The sequence below is a fragment of the Giraffa tippelskirchi genome, chromosome 11, assembly GCF_054371585.1.
Source record: "Giraffa tippelskirchi isolate mGirTip1 chromosome 11, T2T-mGirTip1v1.2.pri, whole genome shotgun sequence".
In the NCBI taxonomy this organism is placed as follows: Eukaryota; Metazoa; Chordata; class Mammalia; order Artiodactyla; family Giraffidae; genus Giraffa; species Giraffa tippelskirchi.
Genome location: NC_137285.1, coordinates 129,020,378 through 129,037,320, shown reverse-complemented (window position 1 = coordinate 129,037,320; position 16,943 = coordinate 129,020,378). Strand labels below are relative to the sequence as shown.

The 16,943-nt window shown below is 40.9% G+C and overlaps 1 protein-coding gene across 5 annotated transcripts in view; it reads left to right on the top strand.

Moving 5' to 3' along the window:
- LGR4 (leucine rich repeat containing G protein-coupled receptor 4) overlaps nt 1-16,943 on the top strand; it is a 101,180-nt gene that overhangs the window by 44,901 nt on the left and 39,336 nt on the right. For 4 of the 5 annotated variants that reach the window (XM_081544060.1, XM_081544065.1, XM_081544062.1 and 1 more), the window contains one exon: nt 9,882-9,953. The exons of the other annotated variant lie outside the window; for it this stretch is intronic. In XM_081544060.1, the coding sequence (XP_081400186.1) occupies nt 9,882-9,953 (72 nt within the window). The remainder of the gene's footprint in view (nt 1-9,881; nt 9,954-16,943) is intronic. 5 annotated transcript variants of the gene reach the window in all.

Genomic DNA, 16,943 nt, shown 5'->3' with positions numbered 1-16,943 from the left:
CCTTGGCAGGAAAGTTATGACCAACCTAGACAGCATATTAAAAGCAGAGACATTACTTTGCCAACAAAGGTCCGTCTAGTTAAGGCTACGGTTTTCCCAGTGGTCATGTATGGGTGTGAGAATTGGACTATAAAGAAAGCTGAGCACCAAAGAATTGATGCTTTTGAACTGTGGTGTTGGAGAAAACTCTTGAGAGTCCCTTGGACTGCAAGGAGATCCAACCAGATATCTAGGAAATCAGTCCTGAATATTCATTGGAAGGACGGCTATTGACGCTGAAACTCCAGTACTTTGGCCACCTGATGCGAAGAGCTGACTCATTTGAAAAGACCCTGATGCTGGAAAAGATTGAAGGCGGGAGGAGAAGGGGATGGCAGAGGATGAGATGGTTGGATGGCATCACCAACTCAATGGGCATGAGTTTGAGTAAACTCCCGGAGTTGGTGATGTACAGGGAGGCCTGGCCTGCTGCAGTCTATGGGGTTGCAAAGAGTCAGACACGACTGAGCAACTGAACTGAACTGAACTGTGTGGAAGGCACCCTCTACCCAAACAAACAAGTTATCTGATTCAGAGGCTTTCAATTTTTTTTCCTTATGAATCCAGTGGCAACTATGTTTTACACCATGGCCCAAAATATATATGAAATCTAAATAATTGTCATGAAATAGTATTTATTCTTTTTCTGTGTGACATGCTTAACTTTGAGATTAACTGTTCCTTGAGAAACTGAAAGTCTTAGTTGCTCAGTCGTGTCTTGACTCTTTGAGATCCCATGGACTCCCACCAGGCTCCTCTGTCCATGGAATTCTCCAGACAAGAATACTAGAGTGGGTTGCCATTCTCTTCTCTAGGGGATCTTCCTGACCCAGAGATAGAACCCAGGTCTCTTGCATTGCAGGCAGATTCTTTACTGTTTGAGCCACCAGGGAAGCCCAACTATTCCTTATATTTCTTTTTTTAAATGCCATTTGTCACCTGCTGAATAGATTTCAGATCCCTCTCTGAAGGATCTACCAGCTGCCAGCTTCCTATGGGAAGTTTGGAAGCATCTGGGGAATGTTTTTAGTTGCAACCAATTAGTGCAATGGAGGACCAGGGGTGCCAAGCCCTGTATAGTGAGCGAGACTGTCTTGAATAATGAAAAATCATCTTGCTCAAAAGCCAATTGCATCTCTGCTGAAAAACAGTGCTGACCTAATGTGTGAGATCACAGATTGAAATAACAGCTCTCTATAAAGGAATATCTGCCCTTTCTACCTCAGTACCACAGCCCTGCGTCTGGAAGTCTCTCTCTGGCTCCAGTTAGGTTGATCATCTTCCCTTGCTGTACCATGCAGATTATGGTATTTATTTGTTGCTTTGTTGTTGCAGAGCACCCTTAGGGTAATCTTACCTGTCTTTATCTATCCAGGACCCAGCACATAGTCAGTCACAATCCTAACAGGTGCTCAATAAGGAAAGAATGAAGAGGCTTGGTCCAGTGCCCTCCAGGTAGATAGCAGAGGCTGGAAAAACAACCAAAACAACACCAAAAAGGCAAATCAGAAACAAAAATACTGTAGGTTTCCTGACTCTCAAGCCAAACCAGTGCTGTGCATCATGTTGTTTGATTTTGGGGCAGGGTTGGAAAAGAGGACTTCTAGCCTCAGGATGAATTATTTTTCCTGTGGGAGAAATGTGAAGAGATAATATCATATACATATACTTATTTGTGAAGGCCAACACAGGCCTTGAGGTTTAATTTACATACAGTAAAGTATGTACTTTTACTTTTTAGTATACAGTTCTGAAAGTTTTGGTAAATGTATACAACCATGTAACCACACCATGCAAATCAAGATATAGACCATTTCCATTGGGCCAAAAAAGTTCTTGCATTTCCCTTTGTAGTCAACCTTTCTGCTGTTCCATCCATTTATATCTTGTATAGCTGGGTCATGGTCATAAGTGTATGTTTGATTTTATAAGAAACTGCCATACTGTTTTCCAGAGTGGTTGTGCCACTAACAGTGTGTGAGAGTTCCAGTTTGTCTATATCCTTGCCAGCACTTGTTACTGTCAATTTATTTTTTTGCATTTTCAGTTTAGTTCAGTTCAGTTGCTCAGTCATGTCCGACTCTTTGCAACCTCGTGGACTGCAGCATGCCAGGCTTCCCTGTCCATCATTTTGCATTTTAGCCATTCTAATAGTTGAGTGCTATCTCATTGTGATTTAATTTGCATTTTGCTAATGACTAATGTTGAACATCTTTTTATGTGCTTTTCACCATCTGTGTAATCTTTTGACATCATGTAATAGGTGAAGTGTCTATTCAAACCTTTTGCTCATTGAAAAATCAGATTTTTTAATTGACTTTTGAGAGTTCTTTCCAGGTTATAAATACAATCCTTTATCCCAAATGTGTTTTGCAAATGTTGTCTTCCAGTTTGTTCTGTATTTTTTTATTTTCTTAACAGTGGTAATAGAGCTTTGAAAGTCTTTAAAAATGCTAAAAGGGGTTTTCATCCATGAAAGTAGATGATTATAAGATGAATTCAGCATTCTTCTCTACATCTCCTATAGCCAAAACTTTTTACTGTATTTTTATTATTTTTTTTTAAGATTTGAAGACCGTGTACTAGGATATTCAAGTACCTAATATAGACAATGACTTTACAAGATGGTAACTCTTCTTGGAAATAATTAACATCTTTTTTTGTGTCAGTATGGTTGTTGTGGGCTGCCCTGGTGGCCCAGACGGTAAAGAATATGCTTGTAATGGAGAAGAGCTGGGTTCAATCCCTGGGTTGGGAAGATCCCCTGGAGAAGACAATGACAACGCACTCCAGTATGCTTGCCTGGAGAATTTCATGGACAGAGCAGCTATGGGCTATAGTCCATGGCGGTCACAAAGAGTCAGACACATCTGAGCAACTGACACTTTCACGTGGTTATTGTAGCAGCTCACCTCTTAAGGATCGCAAGGCTCAAGAAATCATATTTTGGATTCTTTCTGCTGGGAAGCACTGAGCCTTTGTGCTTGAAGCACCAGGGAAGATGCCAGATAGTATGGAGCCAATTTATCCTGCTGCCTAAAATGGGAGTGGAAACATTTTACATGGCATCAGAAGGGTGTCCATCATGCCAGCTAGCAGTGAGAAAACACATAAGGTCAAAAAATATCTCAGAGCAAACTCTGACTAAAATGGCTCCCATCCCATTTTGGCCCCATTTCTGCAGTGTAATTAGAGAGCAGCATCTTTACACGTATGTAGCTGTTCTTATTGCTTCCAAAATGCAAGAATGCATTTTAGAAAGGTTACATTTAATTGCACGTTGCAACAATGTCTTCAGCAGTAATAGCCAGGTAAGAATAGAGCAGACTGATGAATTTTAATTAAAAGAAAGTAAGAGAACTGTGAACCTATCTTTTGATATAAAAACTTCACCATCCTAGCGCAGTGCCTTGCACTTATTTGGGTGCTTTGTACATATTTGTTAAATAGGTGACAGTGTATCTCCTTGTCTCTGGAAAAGAGACTTCTCTCTTTTCTTTTTGGCACAGTGGTTTCCAGGTGCAAAGGCGATCCCTCCCATGATGTATGGCCTGCCAAAAATAGCATCGAGCTATATATTAAATACGCTTTCTTTAAAAGATATTTTCAGAGAATTTTTTTTTTCCATTTTGCAAGTGAACAATCATGTCAGGAGATACATGTGTTTAGAATGATAGCATTTCCTATTGGTGAAAATATATACCATCCATAGAAAAAGAACCTGTAATGTCTCCCATAAAATAGGACAGGGGTTATTCATGGGTATTAATATTGCTGATGGTTTTCTCTGTATTTCAGTGCTTTAAAAACAGTGAATGTAGGTGGCTTTGTTGTTATAAAAGTGGTGAGTGAAAGAGATCACTTCCCCAAAGGTTCAGAATCCTGTCAGAAAAGAAATTAAACTTGGGACTTCCCTGGTGGTCCAGTGGCTATGACTGAGCTCCCAATGCGTGGGACCTGGGTTCAATCCCTAGTCAGGGAACCACATGCTGCAACTAAGACCTGGCACAGCCGAATAGATAAACAAATATTGAGGGAAAAAGGAAATTAAACTCTTCTTACGCCTTGTCTAGAACTTTGGTGGTGTGTGTGTCTACATTACTTCTCTGTGAGAGAGACCTTCCCTTCCAGTGTGTCCCACCAGGGACGTTTTTCAAGTTTAGTTTTAGTTTTTTGTTTTTGTTCAAACAGTAGACATCTGTGGGCCTGAAAAGTTTTGGTGGATGATAAGACCCTTGAAAAGTCATTGGAATACTATTAGTTCTTTATCAGCATGTGTCTGCTGAATTTCAGGACATCACCACCATTTTCTGGAGAACGTATTAGAGAATGATGTGTTTTCTATAAGCTGTTTGTAATTTATTAAACATAATTTATCAACTTCTCATGTGGCCGAGTAATATTTGCGTTATTACTAACACCGTGGCAGCAAAAGTGCAGTTTTATCTAACACAAGTAGGAGGGTTTATTCAAAGTTAGATAACATTGGGTCAATCACAGTATATTTAAAATTAAACAAATCCCGTGGCAAAAGGCCCAGACCAGCAAGCATGCAGTGGTGAAGTCCGCGGTGGTACACTCTCGGCCATCAGCAAACAGGTTGGGCTCGCTTTGGGAGCATTTTACAGGGATTTTAAAAGGGACCTTGTTGAAACATGATGTTCCTCTCTACTCAGTAGATACTTTAGCATTAGTGAATTTTATGAGCGGAAAAAAGATAGTTTAACAACTGGGGAGATTTAGCAGTTTCAATTAAACAATTGCACCCTTTCAGTGTTAATTTTGAAGTCGATGACTGCTGGTGTTGAGGTTTCACCTTTATTTTCCTAGTGGGGTGATGTACTTTTGCATTTTTGATCTCTGTTGTAAAAATTGGGGAGTATTACATTGGGTGTGATACGCATGTGCCCTGTTCCAGTTGGTATACCTTGAGAGGCCTAAATTATAAAGAAATCTGTTATGGAACCAGTATGTATAGAGAACATCGATTCAGGCATTTCCCCCATTAAGTAAAAGTTCTGGGTTCTGTCCCCTGCTTCATCACTTATGGTGCAAAGTCCTCCTGGCACAAAGCCATTTGAAAATGGCTCTTATCTTTCCTGTATTTCTAACAATTTCCCTATGAGAATATAATTTCCTACCTTCTTCTCTCCCTGTCTCCCTTCCTTCTCTATCAACAATCAGGCCTCAACCTTTTACTTTTTTTAAAACAAAGTTCTTTGATCCCCAAGAGCTCTTCTATCTCAACATCTTTGACTGCTGGAATTCTGGAGCTTAGAATCCAGTTCGGTAGTTAGCAACAACTCCAGGTTCTAGACCTTCTGCACCATTTAGTATTTCCCTTGTGTAAAAGTGGTTTCTTTTCTGGGAAAGAAGGCCACCAAAGGCAGTGAGGTGCTTGGCCTGCTGGCTCTTGGTCCAGTGGATTCACACAGCTTCCAGGAGCAGTAAAACATGGACAATGATGACATAGCACCTGTTACTTATTTAGCTTTTTATACGTGACGTGACACAGGGCTTCCCTGGTGGCTCATTGGTAAAGAATCCACCTGCCAATCCAGGAGATGCAGGTTCGATCCCTGGGTCAGGAAGATACCCTGGAGTAGGATATGGCTACCCACTGCAGTTTTCTTGCCTGGGAAATCCCATAGACAGAGGAGCCTCATGGGCTACAGTCCATGGGGTCGGACACGACTTATTGACTAAACAACAGCAACGTGACTTGACATTTTCTGGTCTTCACAGGATGCTATAGGATTTAGTTACCACTGCCTCCTTTATCTAAATGAAGAAGCCAGGGCTCAGAAAAGATGACCAGCTTGCCCAAGATCACACAGCTAATGCTGGTGAATCCATAGGAAAGCCTTAATCTTCGAGGCCTCCTTCCATTTATGCCAGATTGGCTCCAAGTAAGGCCACCCGTTCTCTTGAAATCACTCTTTGGAGGCTTTTGAGTTGGTGGTCTCTGACCTCATAAGATTATTTTGTTTTCTATCTTATACTTATTTTCTTCATAGGAACCCAGGATTGCAAATCTCCCGGTTTAACTACCATGTTCCTGGCAAGATTGTGTTGCTCATCATGAATGTCAAAGCACTGACCTAGGGGTGTTATCTTCTAGCTAAAAATTTTCTGTACCATTTTCTTTTACTTATGTACTTTATAGGCCCATGAGCCCAATATATTTGTAATTATTGGTTTAGGGCTTCCATTTGTAAATTGTTACAGTTAAGTCATCAGCCCCAGCATCCGAAGCCTCGAGCTCTCTTGCTGGTGTTGGTGATGTCAGGTCTGGAATCTACTCTTGGGGCTGTCTGTAGGTTGTTTATCACCATTAGCCCTCATTATTTTAAATGAGTACCCACCCACCTTATACTCTGTAACCACATGTTTCCAGAGCTTCTCTGGAGATTACATCTTGCAGGTCCCCCCTCCCTTTCTTTTCTTTTTCTCCTCCTTACTTGCAAATGCTTTGTAAGTGAGGCCCAGAAAATATGAAGGAAAACACCTGAAAAGACAGTATGTGAAATTCAGGTCAGTTTGGAAACAAGTGTTTCTTCTGACTCTGAAGCTTTGGGAGAAAAAAAAAAAAACCTCACCAAGTGTGTTTAACACATATTAGTTTGTAAATATGGAGTCCCACTAATTGCATTTATAGCTCACAGCAAAACTACCTGTTATGTCTTGTTACTCTGAGGGGGGAAAAAATGAGAGAGTTATATAGGTGTATGCATTTTACAAAATTGGAATTCAGGGAAGAGTGTGGTGTAAATTCTTTTATAATTATGTGTCTTTTTCTGCTGAGGCAATTAGTCAGTATTTCTGTTGCTGTGATGCTCACCTGAATTCATGTGTCCCAAACTTAGAGGGAGGGCTTCCCAGGTGGCTCAGTGGTAAGAGAATCCACCTGCCAATGCAGGAGACATGGGTTTGATCCCTTGTTCGGGAAGATCCTCTGGAGGAGGAAATGGCAACCTGCTCCAGTATTCTTGCCTAGGCAATCCCACGGACAGAGGAGCCTGGTGGACTGCAATCCATGTGTCACAGAGTCAGACACGACTGAGCCCATGCATATGCAAATTTAGAGGAAATGGTGTGGAGTACCTCCTTTCGTAAAGTAATAAATTATGGTTGTCCTCCTTTTCCTTTTTATTGGAATGACTAAAGAACACCCAAATTGTGTGATATTTTACAGAATCACTGCTTACTTATTATTTTGCTTTTCCGTGTGATTAAAAGTTTTTTGTTGTATTCTTAAGAATAATTTTATTGGTTAAAGGAAAATGTGTTTTGGTTAAAGGTAAATTGGTTAAAGGTAAATGTGACAGAGGATGAGATGGTTGGGTGGCACCACCGACTCAATGGACATGAGTTTGAGTAAACTCCGGGAGTTGGTGATGGACAGGGAGGCCTGGCGTGCTGCAGTCCATGGGGTCGCAGAGTCGAACATGACTGAGCGACTGAACTGACTGAACTGAAATGTGTTTCCAGTGGAAGTGGTTCAGTTGTTTTCTAATGACAAACCAGGAGTCTTTAAATGTTGCTTTATGGTCAGTTTTCAGAAAGCTGCCTTTTCCAGCAGGTGAACCTCATGTATTTTCATCAGAGTGGGTGAGCCCCTCCATGAAAACTACCAAAAAAAGTGAATCACGGAAGTATATGTCAGGCTAGGAAGCACCCTAGTACATCAGTGTAGCTCCCCGCCCCCACCATTTTACAGGTAAGCAAACCAAGGCCCAGGATTAAACAGTATTCCTTCTGACCACTGTTGGGGAGCTGTTTCTCTAGTATGTTGCTCCAGTGTTTATGAGAAATGAGAGGTTCCCCCCTCCCCTTCCCCAGGGATAATAAGAGTTAACTGAATTAGTATCAGGGCCTGTATTTAAAAATACAAATTCCTAGAAAAGTGTATTAATTTTGTTTTTTTATAAATTATCTTTAGTAGAATTTGAGTTGTTTTTAATGATAGACAACTTTGGAATGCATGTGAATCCCTTTGGTCAGAGGATTCATCTCCAGAGAATTTTCAGAATTTTGTTTCTTCAATAGCTAAAGCTATTTATAGTTTTATTATTATTATTTTCAAGCAGCAGCACTCTTCTTGAGATCCTCTGATTATCTTGCCAAGGTCTTGGGGGCAGTGTCCCCCCCTCTTTTTAACCTTGGTTGGATTCAGGATTTGCTTTATGTCCTGACTACCACTGGAGTGAAGTAGCGGGATCCAAATGATGTTTTAGAAGACTCGAAGTTTGGAGTTAAGATCTTGGACTCTGGAGCTCACGTGTCCTGTAATACCACTTGCTGGTGGCCTCAGGGAGGTTATTTTGCCCCAGGAAGCCTCAGTTTCCCCCTTCATAGAAGGAGATTAACATGCAGTCTTATCCCCTGATTGGTATTCTCAACATGTCAGCTGCTACTGCTGTTTCTGCTACTGCATTATTATTATTACCAAGCCAAGACGTTTCCCAAACATGCCTTGAGAAAGGCTAGTAAGAAGGAAAGCAAATTCCACTTTTAACTGTTGGTGAGAGGAAAGGTGGGGAGAAGGGACTGACCTACGTTGATACTCAGTGTCCTTTAAAGGAAAATTTTACCTGATCAGAGTAAGGAAAAGAAAGTGGTATTATTGTCAGCTGGTTTTTGTGTGCTTGATTTCTCTTCCACCTTCTTAGACCCGTTTGTCTGATCCAGTCATAGGAAAGTCACATGTGTGAATTTTTATGGTGCTTTATAGAAAGGAGAGACCTGTGGGCTGAACCACAGAATTTAACAGCAGATAAAAAGGCAGGGGCAGGCTTCCTTGGTGGCTCAGTGGTGAAGAATCCACCTACCAATGCAGGAGATGCAGTATCGATCCCTGGGTCAGGAAGATCCCCTGGAGGAGGAAATGGCAAGCCACTCCAGTATTTTTGCCTGGAGAATCCCATGGACAGAGGAGCCTGGCAAGCTACAGTCCATGGGGTTGCAAAAGAGTCAGACATGACTTAGCAACAAAGCAGCAGCAACAACAACAAAAGAGGCAGGGGCGCCTGGGTGAGGCGGGCAACCCAGAACCTGCAGGGATTGTCCCTGGTGAGGCTGCCTTCACCTGTGTATCGCGCTGTCCAGATTAAGCAGAGTGTGGAAGGAGAAAGCCAGTCCAAAAGGCAGCTGTCAGAGAAGAAGAAAATGGTTAATGAAATGTTTTTCTCAGCTGCTTGAACTAGTTAATTGTTGAGTTATATTGTCGAGTGGGTACCCTCCTTGCTGCTGTCTCTTTAAGGAAAAACTGGAAGTGGACCACATACCTGTCATGTACGCACTTGTTTGCAGCCTGCGTCTATTCATAGGCTAAAAATGAAATCTACTTACAACTATTACCTGGAGGACTTTTATAGGTTTTGTAGAAAATATGACTGGGGTACAGTTAGGACCTGTTTTATCATCCCTGACAGTGGCTTAAGAAGCCACCCGTACCTGTGGGTCTCTTATCAAGTTCTGGGTATTCGTTTGTTTATTTTTGTCAGGTACACAGTTGAATACCAGAGCCCTGAAAGGCCACACCAGCTCACTCATTGTAGGTAGTTGAAGACATTTTTTTCCAAGAATACTTAAAGGGCAAAAACTCAGGATCTGGATATAGCATAAATGATGGGGTATAATTTTTAATAAAACATTGAACTTTTCTGTTTTCTTAACATTGCATTCTGAAGCTAAATTATGACTATTTCTATGTTTGTCTTCTATGCTCATTTTTCTTGCTTCTTTACAAAATTTTATCACCTTATTATTTTTCTGTTGATTTAAGTGCTTTGAGTCTAATATCTCATAGTTAACAATCTTCTTAACTTTATGTTTTCCAGGGATATCAGCATGAATAACATTACTCAGTTACCAGAAGATGCATTTAAGAACTTCCCTTTTCTAGAGGAGTTGTAAGTATTCTTTTTGAGAACTGTTCTTTGTTTATTTGAGTATTTCTCCTTTTCTCTTTGGAAATTCTCACAACAGAGATTGTCTGCTGTTTCTCAGGGGACACTCAGAGAACTGGGTTCAGTGGCCTCAGTATAGTGGAAATCTTGTGTTTTGGGGGAAACAGACTTGAGTTTTTAAGAAGTGTGATCGCTGAAGTTATTTTTGAAAGCCAGGATGAAAAATGCTACTTCCATGGGACTTTTTTGCTGCAATTGTTATGACCAAGAATGAGGCAATGACACAGGTTAATTACAGTGCTATCCCAAGATAACAAGGCTGCTGTGTAATTACCATGATTGCCGCAGGAGTTGCTGTGTGGACAATAGGACTGTAAAGAATAATCCACAGCATTTCAGGGTCATGATGCAGCAGATGACCTCAACGTGAGCCAGCAGAAAGCTTGTCTCCTTGGACATGGGCAGGTGGTCTTTGGGAGTGGGGCGAAGATACGGAACATCCTTTGGGTCTCGGAGAACACCTTTAACGTTAAGCCTGTTTCTGAACTTGGCAGTGTCATCTCGCATTTCCAATTTAACAGCTTACGTGGGGGAGAAGTTCTTTCTACCTGTAACCTCCATTTTGTTTTTCTCTCCACACTTATTTAAAGTTCCTCATCAAAATAAGCACTTTTAGATTTTACAGGAATTGACAATGATCAATAGCTTTTAAGAATTCAGATGAAAAATAAAATAAAGTCATAGTTGACTTGAGTTAAATGGAGGGCTTTAAAAACAGCTAAGCTAATGGGTTATGTAATATGTAGAGGCAAGAAGGTGACAGTTTGATGGTAAGAACATCAAAGAGCTATAGCCCTGAAGGAATCTAAATTCATATTACAGATTGTGCCCTACAGCCAGCTGTTGGGTTTTAGATCCAAGTCAGTGACTGTCTCTCCTATCTTAGGTCGGCCCCTCCCTGCACGTGGGGAATAGGAACCGAAAATAAGAGAAGCAGGTTGTGCTCCCCGTTTCTGACACTGTTGAAACAGCAGTTAAGGATTTAGTGAAGTTAAGGAGTTTTTCTTCCCACACTGCTTAATTGAATGTAATGTTCCCACAGCAAAAGTTGGACAGAGATTCTTTGCCACTTCCAAGCTTGTGAACTGGGTCAGGTTATTTAACCTCCCTCGGTTCAGTTTCTTTGTCTGTAAGGTGCAGATAAGACAGAACGAATTAAAATAGATGTTAGGGCAGTGCATGAAGCTGAGTGAGTATTATGTAAATGCTGGCTGGTATTTATTTCATCATTTTAAAAGTGCTTAAGGTGGGGGGTGTGGGGAACAGCAGCGTGTATACCAATTGCTGTCATGGGTTACAAGGTTTCAATATATGTTTTACTTTATTTTTGCCTGTTTGTTTTTTTTTCCTTGAGTGAAATTAATTCTCTTGTAAGAAATAGCTCTTCATTTTTAATTAGACATTTACATTGAATGAAAAAGCAGTGAGCTGTGTATTTGAAGCCCCCCAGTTCCCATCCTCCCAGCCAAGCTCAAGGATGCCTCACCTATTTCTTTTCATTTCACATATAGTTTCAGCCTTTAGGATTAGTTTCCCTTTACAGAAGTAATCACACAGTGAAAGGCCATTCATGAGCACGGGTTCAGCTGTTGGATCACCCCAGAGATATGAGACGCACTGGGCAAGAAATGGAGACGCCCTCCTTGTTCTGGTGACCCGTGTGTGCACACCACGTTGTCAATGCCTTTGACGGTCAGCCAGTCCCCTTGGAGGGACTGGCGGTGAGCGCCTGGATATGGAGTCCGCCCTGGCTAATCTCTGCTTTGTGAAGTTCGCATCTTGGATTTCGTAAAAATCTCAAATGACCAAGCATATATCAAGCTCACGAATTCTGTCAACTGAGAGTTTTAATTGGGACCAAATTGGATTTGACTGCTAGTCCTTTGTAGCGAGGTTTTGTTCGCTTCACATTCTGCTTATGGCAGCAAGGAAGCCCATCCTATGAAGTCCGTACAGCTCCTCCAAATACTGTATGGGATTTCAGAAATGAATTTGATCAGGAGCGCTGATGGTTAATTTTAAAGAGTCCTTCAGAATAGTCTCTCATATGCTGGGAATACTTACAGGCATTTGAGGGAATTTCTTTTCCATGTTAATAGAATCAGGGTTAAAAGCCCATGTTTTTTCTTTACAAAATACTGTAGCTGAGTTTGACATTCCAAAATGATGCTGCCAGGAGTATTGTAATATTTCAGAAACAGCATCACCCTTTGTCCAAAAGTCATCTGGAAGTCATTTAAGAGTGATTGTGAAGCTGAAGTATCCGGAACAGAAATGAGTGCTTTACTGGGGGCTTTTTTTACCACAATAGTTAATGAGGTGTGCTTTACATGATGTGACTGGTTTGGCTGAATTTTATATGATAATCCAGAATGCTGGGAGTATTGGGTGGAATCAGTTCCCAACTTAAGAAGTGTTTATAGATGTTTACGCATTCACTTGTTCTTTCAACAAACATTAAATCCTGCTCTGCGCTGGGTCCTATGATGGGTGTCAGGGACACCAAGACAAGTTAGGTGTGGTCTTTGTCCTTGGAGTTGACCGTCTGTCTAGAGCTGTGCTGTCCAGTACCATAGCCACTAGCCACAGATGGTTATTTAAATCTAGACTTACAATAATTAAAACTAAAATAAATGCTCAGTTTTTTAGTATAGCTAGCCATCCTTCAAGTGCTCAGTAACCACCTGTGGCTAGTGACTCTTGTGATGGTCAGTGCAGATGTAGACAGTTTCCATCACTGCAGAAAGTTCATTTGGACAACAAGGGTCCAGAGGAAGAGGTGGAGCTAACACTTGGTGTGACGTGGTGAAGATTGTCCAAGTGTGTGCAGGGTCAGCGGAAGCCTGAAGTAACCTGTTTACTGAAACTGGAGGATTTGAGAAAGGCTTTCCAATATAGCTTCAGCTGAGTCTTGAATGACACATGAGAATTAGCTAGGTGAGGATGGGTAGTAAAGGTGCTCCAGGAAGAACCTTATAGCATGTGCAAAGGCACGGAGGTAGACATTTCAGAAGTGTTAGGACACAAGTTGATAGTTATTGCAACTGAAATAGAGAAATGTGAAATACTGAAAGGTAGAGAAATGTGAGGAGATGAGGCCAGATCACCAAGGGACTTTTTAAGCTAAGGAGTTTAGGCTTTATCCTGAAGGAGCTGAATTGGGTATGAGGGTAAGCAATAGGGAGGCGACTAGGATTTTTTTTCCCCTGAATGACTAGATGCCATTCACTGATTTTTTTCCCCCTCTCTTTCTCTGGGAATCCAGAAACATAGGATCTGACCCTAAATTCAATACATAAAATGTGTAGTCTTGAGACAGCCTATTGAGTTTCATATCTCAATTTCCTACTCTTTAAAATGGGACTCTTCACAGTAGTATTGTAAAGGGAAGAGGGAATTATTTATGTAAAAGTGCTTTGGGACCATGAAGTGCTACACTGACATGAGTAATGTAAATTTCACTAATCCTATTAAACATTGCTGTCTTTCTTGAAGTATTTGGGGGAGAGGTTGTTTAGCTTGGAGATGGGAGTTGGAATAGGCCCATATAGATTTCTGTTAGTGATGTGAAAGGAAAGGCAGAATTTTTGGAAGATATTAATCTAGCATCCACAAAGTTGGTATCTGATGTGATGCTGTGTGCTCAGTCACTTCATCATATCTGACTCTTTGTGACCCCATAGACTGTAGCCCACCTGGCTCCTCTGTCCATGTAATTTTTCAGGCAAGAATACTGAAGCTGGTTGCCATTTCCTACTCCAGGGGATCTTCCCAACCCAGGGATCGAACCTGGGTCTTTTGGGTCTCCTGCATTAGCAGATGGATTCTTTACTATTGAGCCACCAGGGAAGCCCCCGTACTACACGTTGCTGCCATAGTATTTTGGCTGTCCTTGAGACCTGTCAGGGCATTGGTAGCCATTTAGAGAATGGCTGAAATGTGGAGTTGTGAAATTGATTTAATTAGAAACAGCAGAAGGAGTATCCAACTGCTTTTCCATAGGCTCCCACTGAGAAATCCATGAATGTTACTTTGAGCTTAGATGTTGCAATAGCAGTGGAAACTGTTGCCAGCTTTGGCACTTGTACAGTTATTGTTTAATACATACTATAAGACTAGGCTAGTTCTGTTTCAAAATGTACTTTGACTTTGGAACTCTTTACAATGCTAAAGTGAAAATTAGGTCTCTGAGTACTTGTTTTTTGGGCAGATGAGTCTGTAGGACAATTAATTCCTAGTAGAGATATTACTTTACAGAAGAGAACTAGTAAGTAATTTGAACAGGAAAATAAAGAGTGGGTTAAAATTAAAAGTTATAAATACTTTAATTTAGCCGATAGTTGTACTCACACACACGTACATGCAGACAATATAAAATGTGTGTACATTTTTTTAGAACCATTTGAAAGTAAGTTGCAATTATTGAATTCTCCTTTACTTCTAAATAGTGCATTGTTTATCCCAAAAACACAAGGATATTTGTTTAAATAACTGCAGTGCTGTTGTCAAACAGAAAACTAGATTCCTATGTATTATTTGGTCTGTAATTCTTATTCAGATTTGATAGCTAATCCAGTAATATTCTTTGGCAAAAAAAAAAAAGTAGAATTCTGGTTCAAGATACATTTAGAACCACAAGTTGCACCTGGTTGCTGTGTCTTGCTGATCCATTTTGATTTTCTAAGACTATGTTTTATGGTCTCTATTTGAGTTACTGCATATAATTAAAATTGGTCAAGCCTGGCAAAAGGAAGTCATTTTAGGGTTCAATAGCAATAATAATGGCAGCCAACATTTATTGAGAGTTTATTATGTACTAAAAAACTTAGAGCATATAATCTGGTTTAATGCTCACAAGATTCTTATATATCATCATGCTAATTTATAGATGTGGACAAGGAGGCTTTAGAGAGGTGAAAAACTCACTAGGTCATATAGTAAATAGCAGAGCCAGGATCTGAATTCATGTCAATCTGATACAAGTATTTCGTCTTAATTTCTAAGCTGTGATACTGTCTCAAGAGGCATAGGATTGGAAGGAAGCTTAAGAGTACACCTGTTTACTCTCATCTACAATGCTAAGTATGTCCCAAGCTAACTGTCAAAGATGTTTGGCTGCCTAACATATCCCTTAGTAAGGTCATTGAACAGAAAACTTAGTAACAAAGAGATCTTCCTAGAATGAGGTTTTCTGGTCTATCCATACCATTTTATAGATGAGACTATCAAGGCTCAACAGTAGATGAATGACATGTTCCAAGTATTACAGTTAGTATGCATCTGAGCCAGAATTAGACCTACCTAGTTCAATGCCATGTCCACTATGCCTGTCACCTTTCGCATCTGAGATACAGAAGTAGTCTCAAATAGTCTTACTGGGTTGTCTAGAGCTCTAGAAAGTAGCAGACTTTGTTCTCTTCCAGTATTTACAAGGAATTTCCTTTGCTTCCAAACTAACATTTGACTTACTTAACGTATACTCCCTTGATGAAGGCTTCTCAGATAAGCTTTTTCAACTGCAATAATTTCCCCCTGTGATTTTTGATAAATTTAACTGTGATATTTGACAGTTAAAAATATTTTCTTGGGATTCTCTTGTTCCACTTTATAGTGCCTTGGTAGGATGCTGCTGCTGCTGCTAAGTCACTTTAGTCGTGTCCAACTCTGTGCGACCCCATAGATGGCAGCCCACCAGCCATCCCTGGGATTTTCCAGGCGAGAACACTGGAGTGGGTTCCCATTTCCTTCTCCAGTGCATGAAAGTGAAAAGTGAAAGTGAAGTCACTCAGTCGTGTCCGATTCTTCGCGACCCCATGGACTGCAGCCTACCAGGCTCCTCTGTCCATGGAATTTTCCAGGCAAGAGTACTGGAGTGGGTTGCCATTGCCTTCTCCTAGTAGGATGAGTTGGTAGCAAAGATCCCTACATTTGCTGTTGGAAACTATGTAGTCATCTCACAGAAGCGTATGGGTGCTCTCTGACTCATACCATTCCCTGTGTGTAATGTGGGGACCTCTCAGATTCGGTTATAAGGGTGAGAAGAGAAATGGGAGGGACCCTGTACTAACTGGACCTTCTGTGTACCAGACAGGTCCTCCTAGAGCAAGGATTGTTTTGTTTGAACTCATAAAACTCTGTGGCCTATATGTATTCCCATTTTGGTGATGAGGAAGCTGAGTTTTTCCTAAGGTTGATTTCCCAAGGTCACATAGCATGTTAGTAATGGGTCTGATTTCAACCCCACATCTGACAGTGTAGATGTGAAAAGGACAAGGAAAGACTTTATTAGACAATTCATTGATTCATCAAACTTGTATGAGGTAAAGCACTGTGTGCATTGTCGGAGTCAGCTGGGGTTCTTGCCTTCAAGAGAGATGAATGGTGTAGTAGAGTTACGGGAGTTCAAAGGAGAAAGGAAGGGAAATAACTTCTAGCAAAAAAGATTAAGGAAGGCCTCATCAAAGAGTTGGCATTTCTAGAGAGAGCCTCAAGGGGTGGCAGGAGTTATTCATGAGATGTGGGAAAAGGAGGATGAGCAAAGATATGGAAATAGACTGGGACAGGAAGGAGGAGTGCTGTGTTTGGTTTGATTTTAGAAAGGATTTCTGAAGGGAAATTCTGGGAAGGAAACCTTGAAAGGAGTCAAAGGCCAGGCTAGGGACATTTCTTGGCAGACTCATGGCGGAGGGTCGGGTATTATGTGGCTATGGAATTTTGAGCTAGGAAATGACTTGGTCAGACGTGACTTTCCATCATATCAATGTAATCTCATAGCACAGAGTAGGATGCTTGGGACTGAGTGAGTGCAGGGAAACAGATGAAGATGATAATGGTAGAAGTCCAGGTGAGAATTGTGAGACTCTGAACTCAGGTAGATGAAAGATAGTAAGAGGGAAGAGGGAATTTGGCCTAAGGTGTTTTAAGAATAGACTC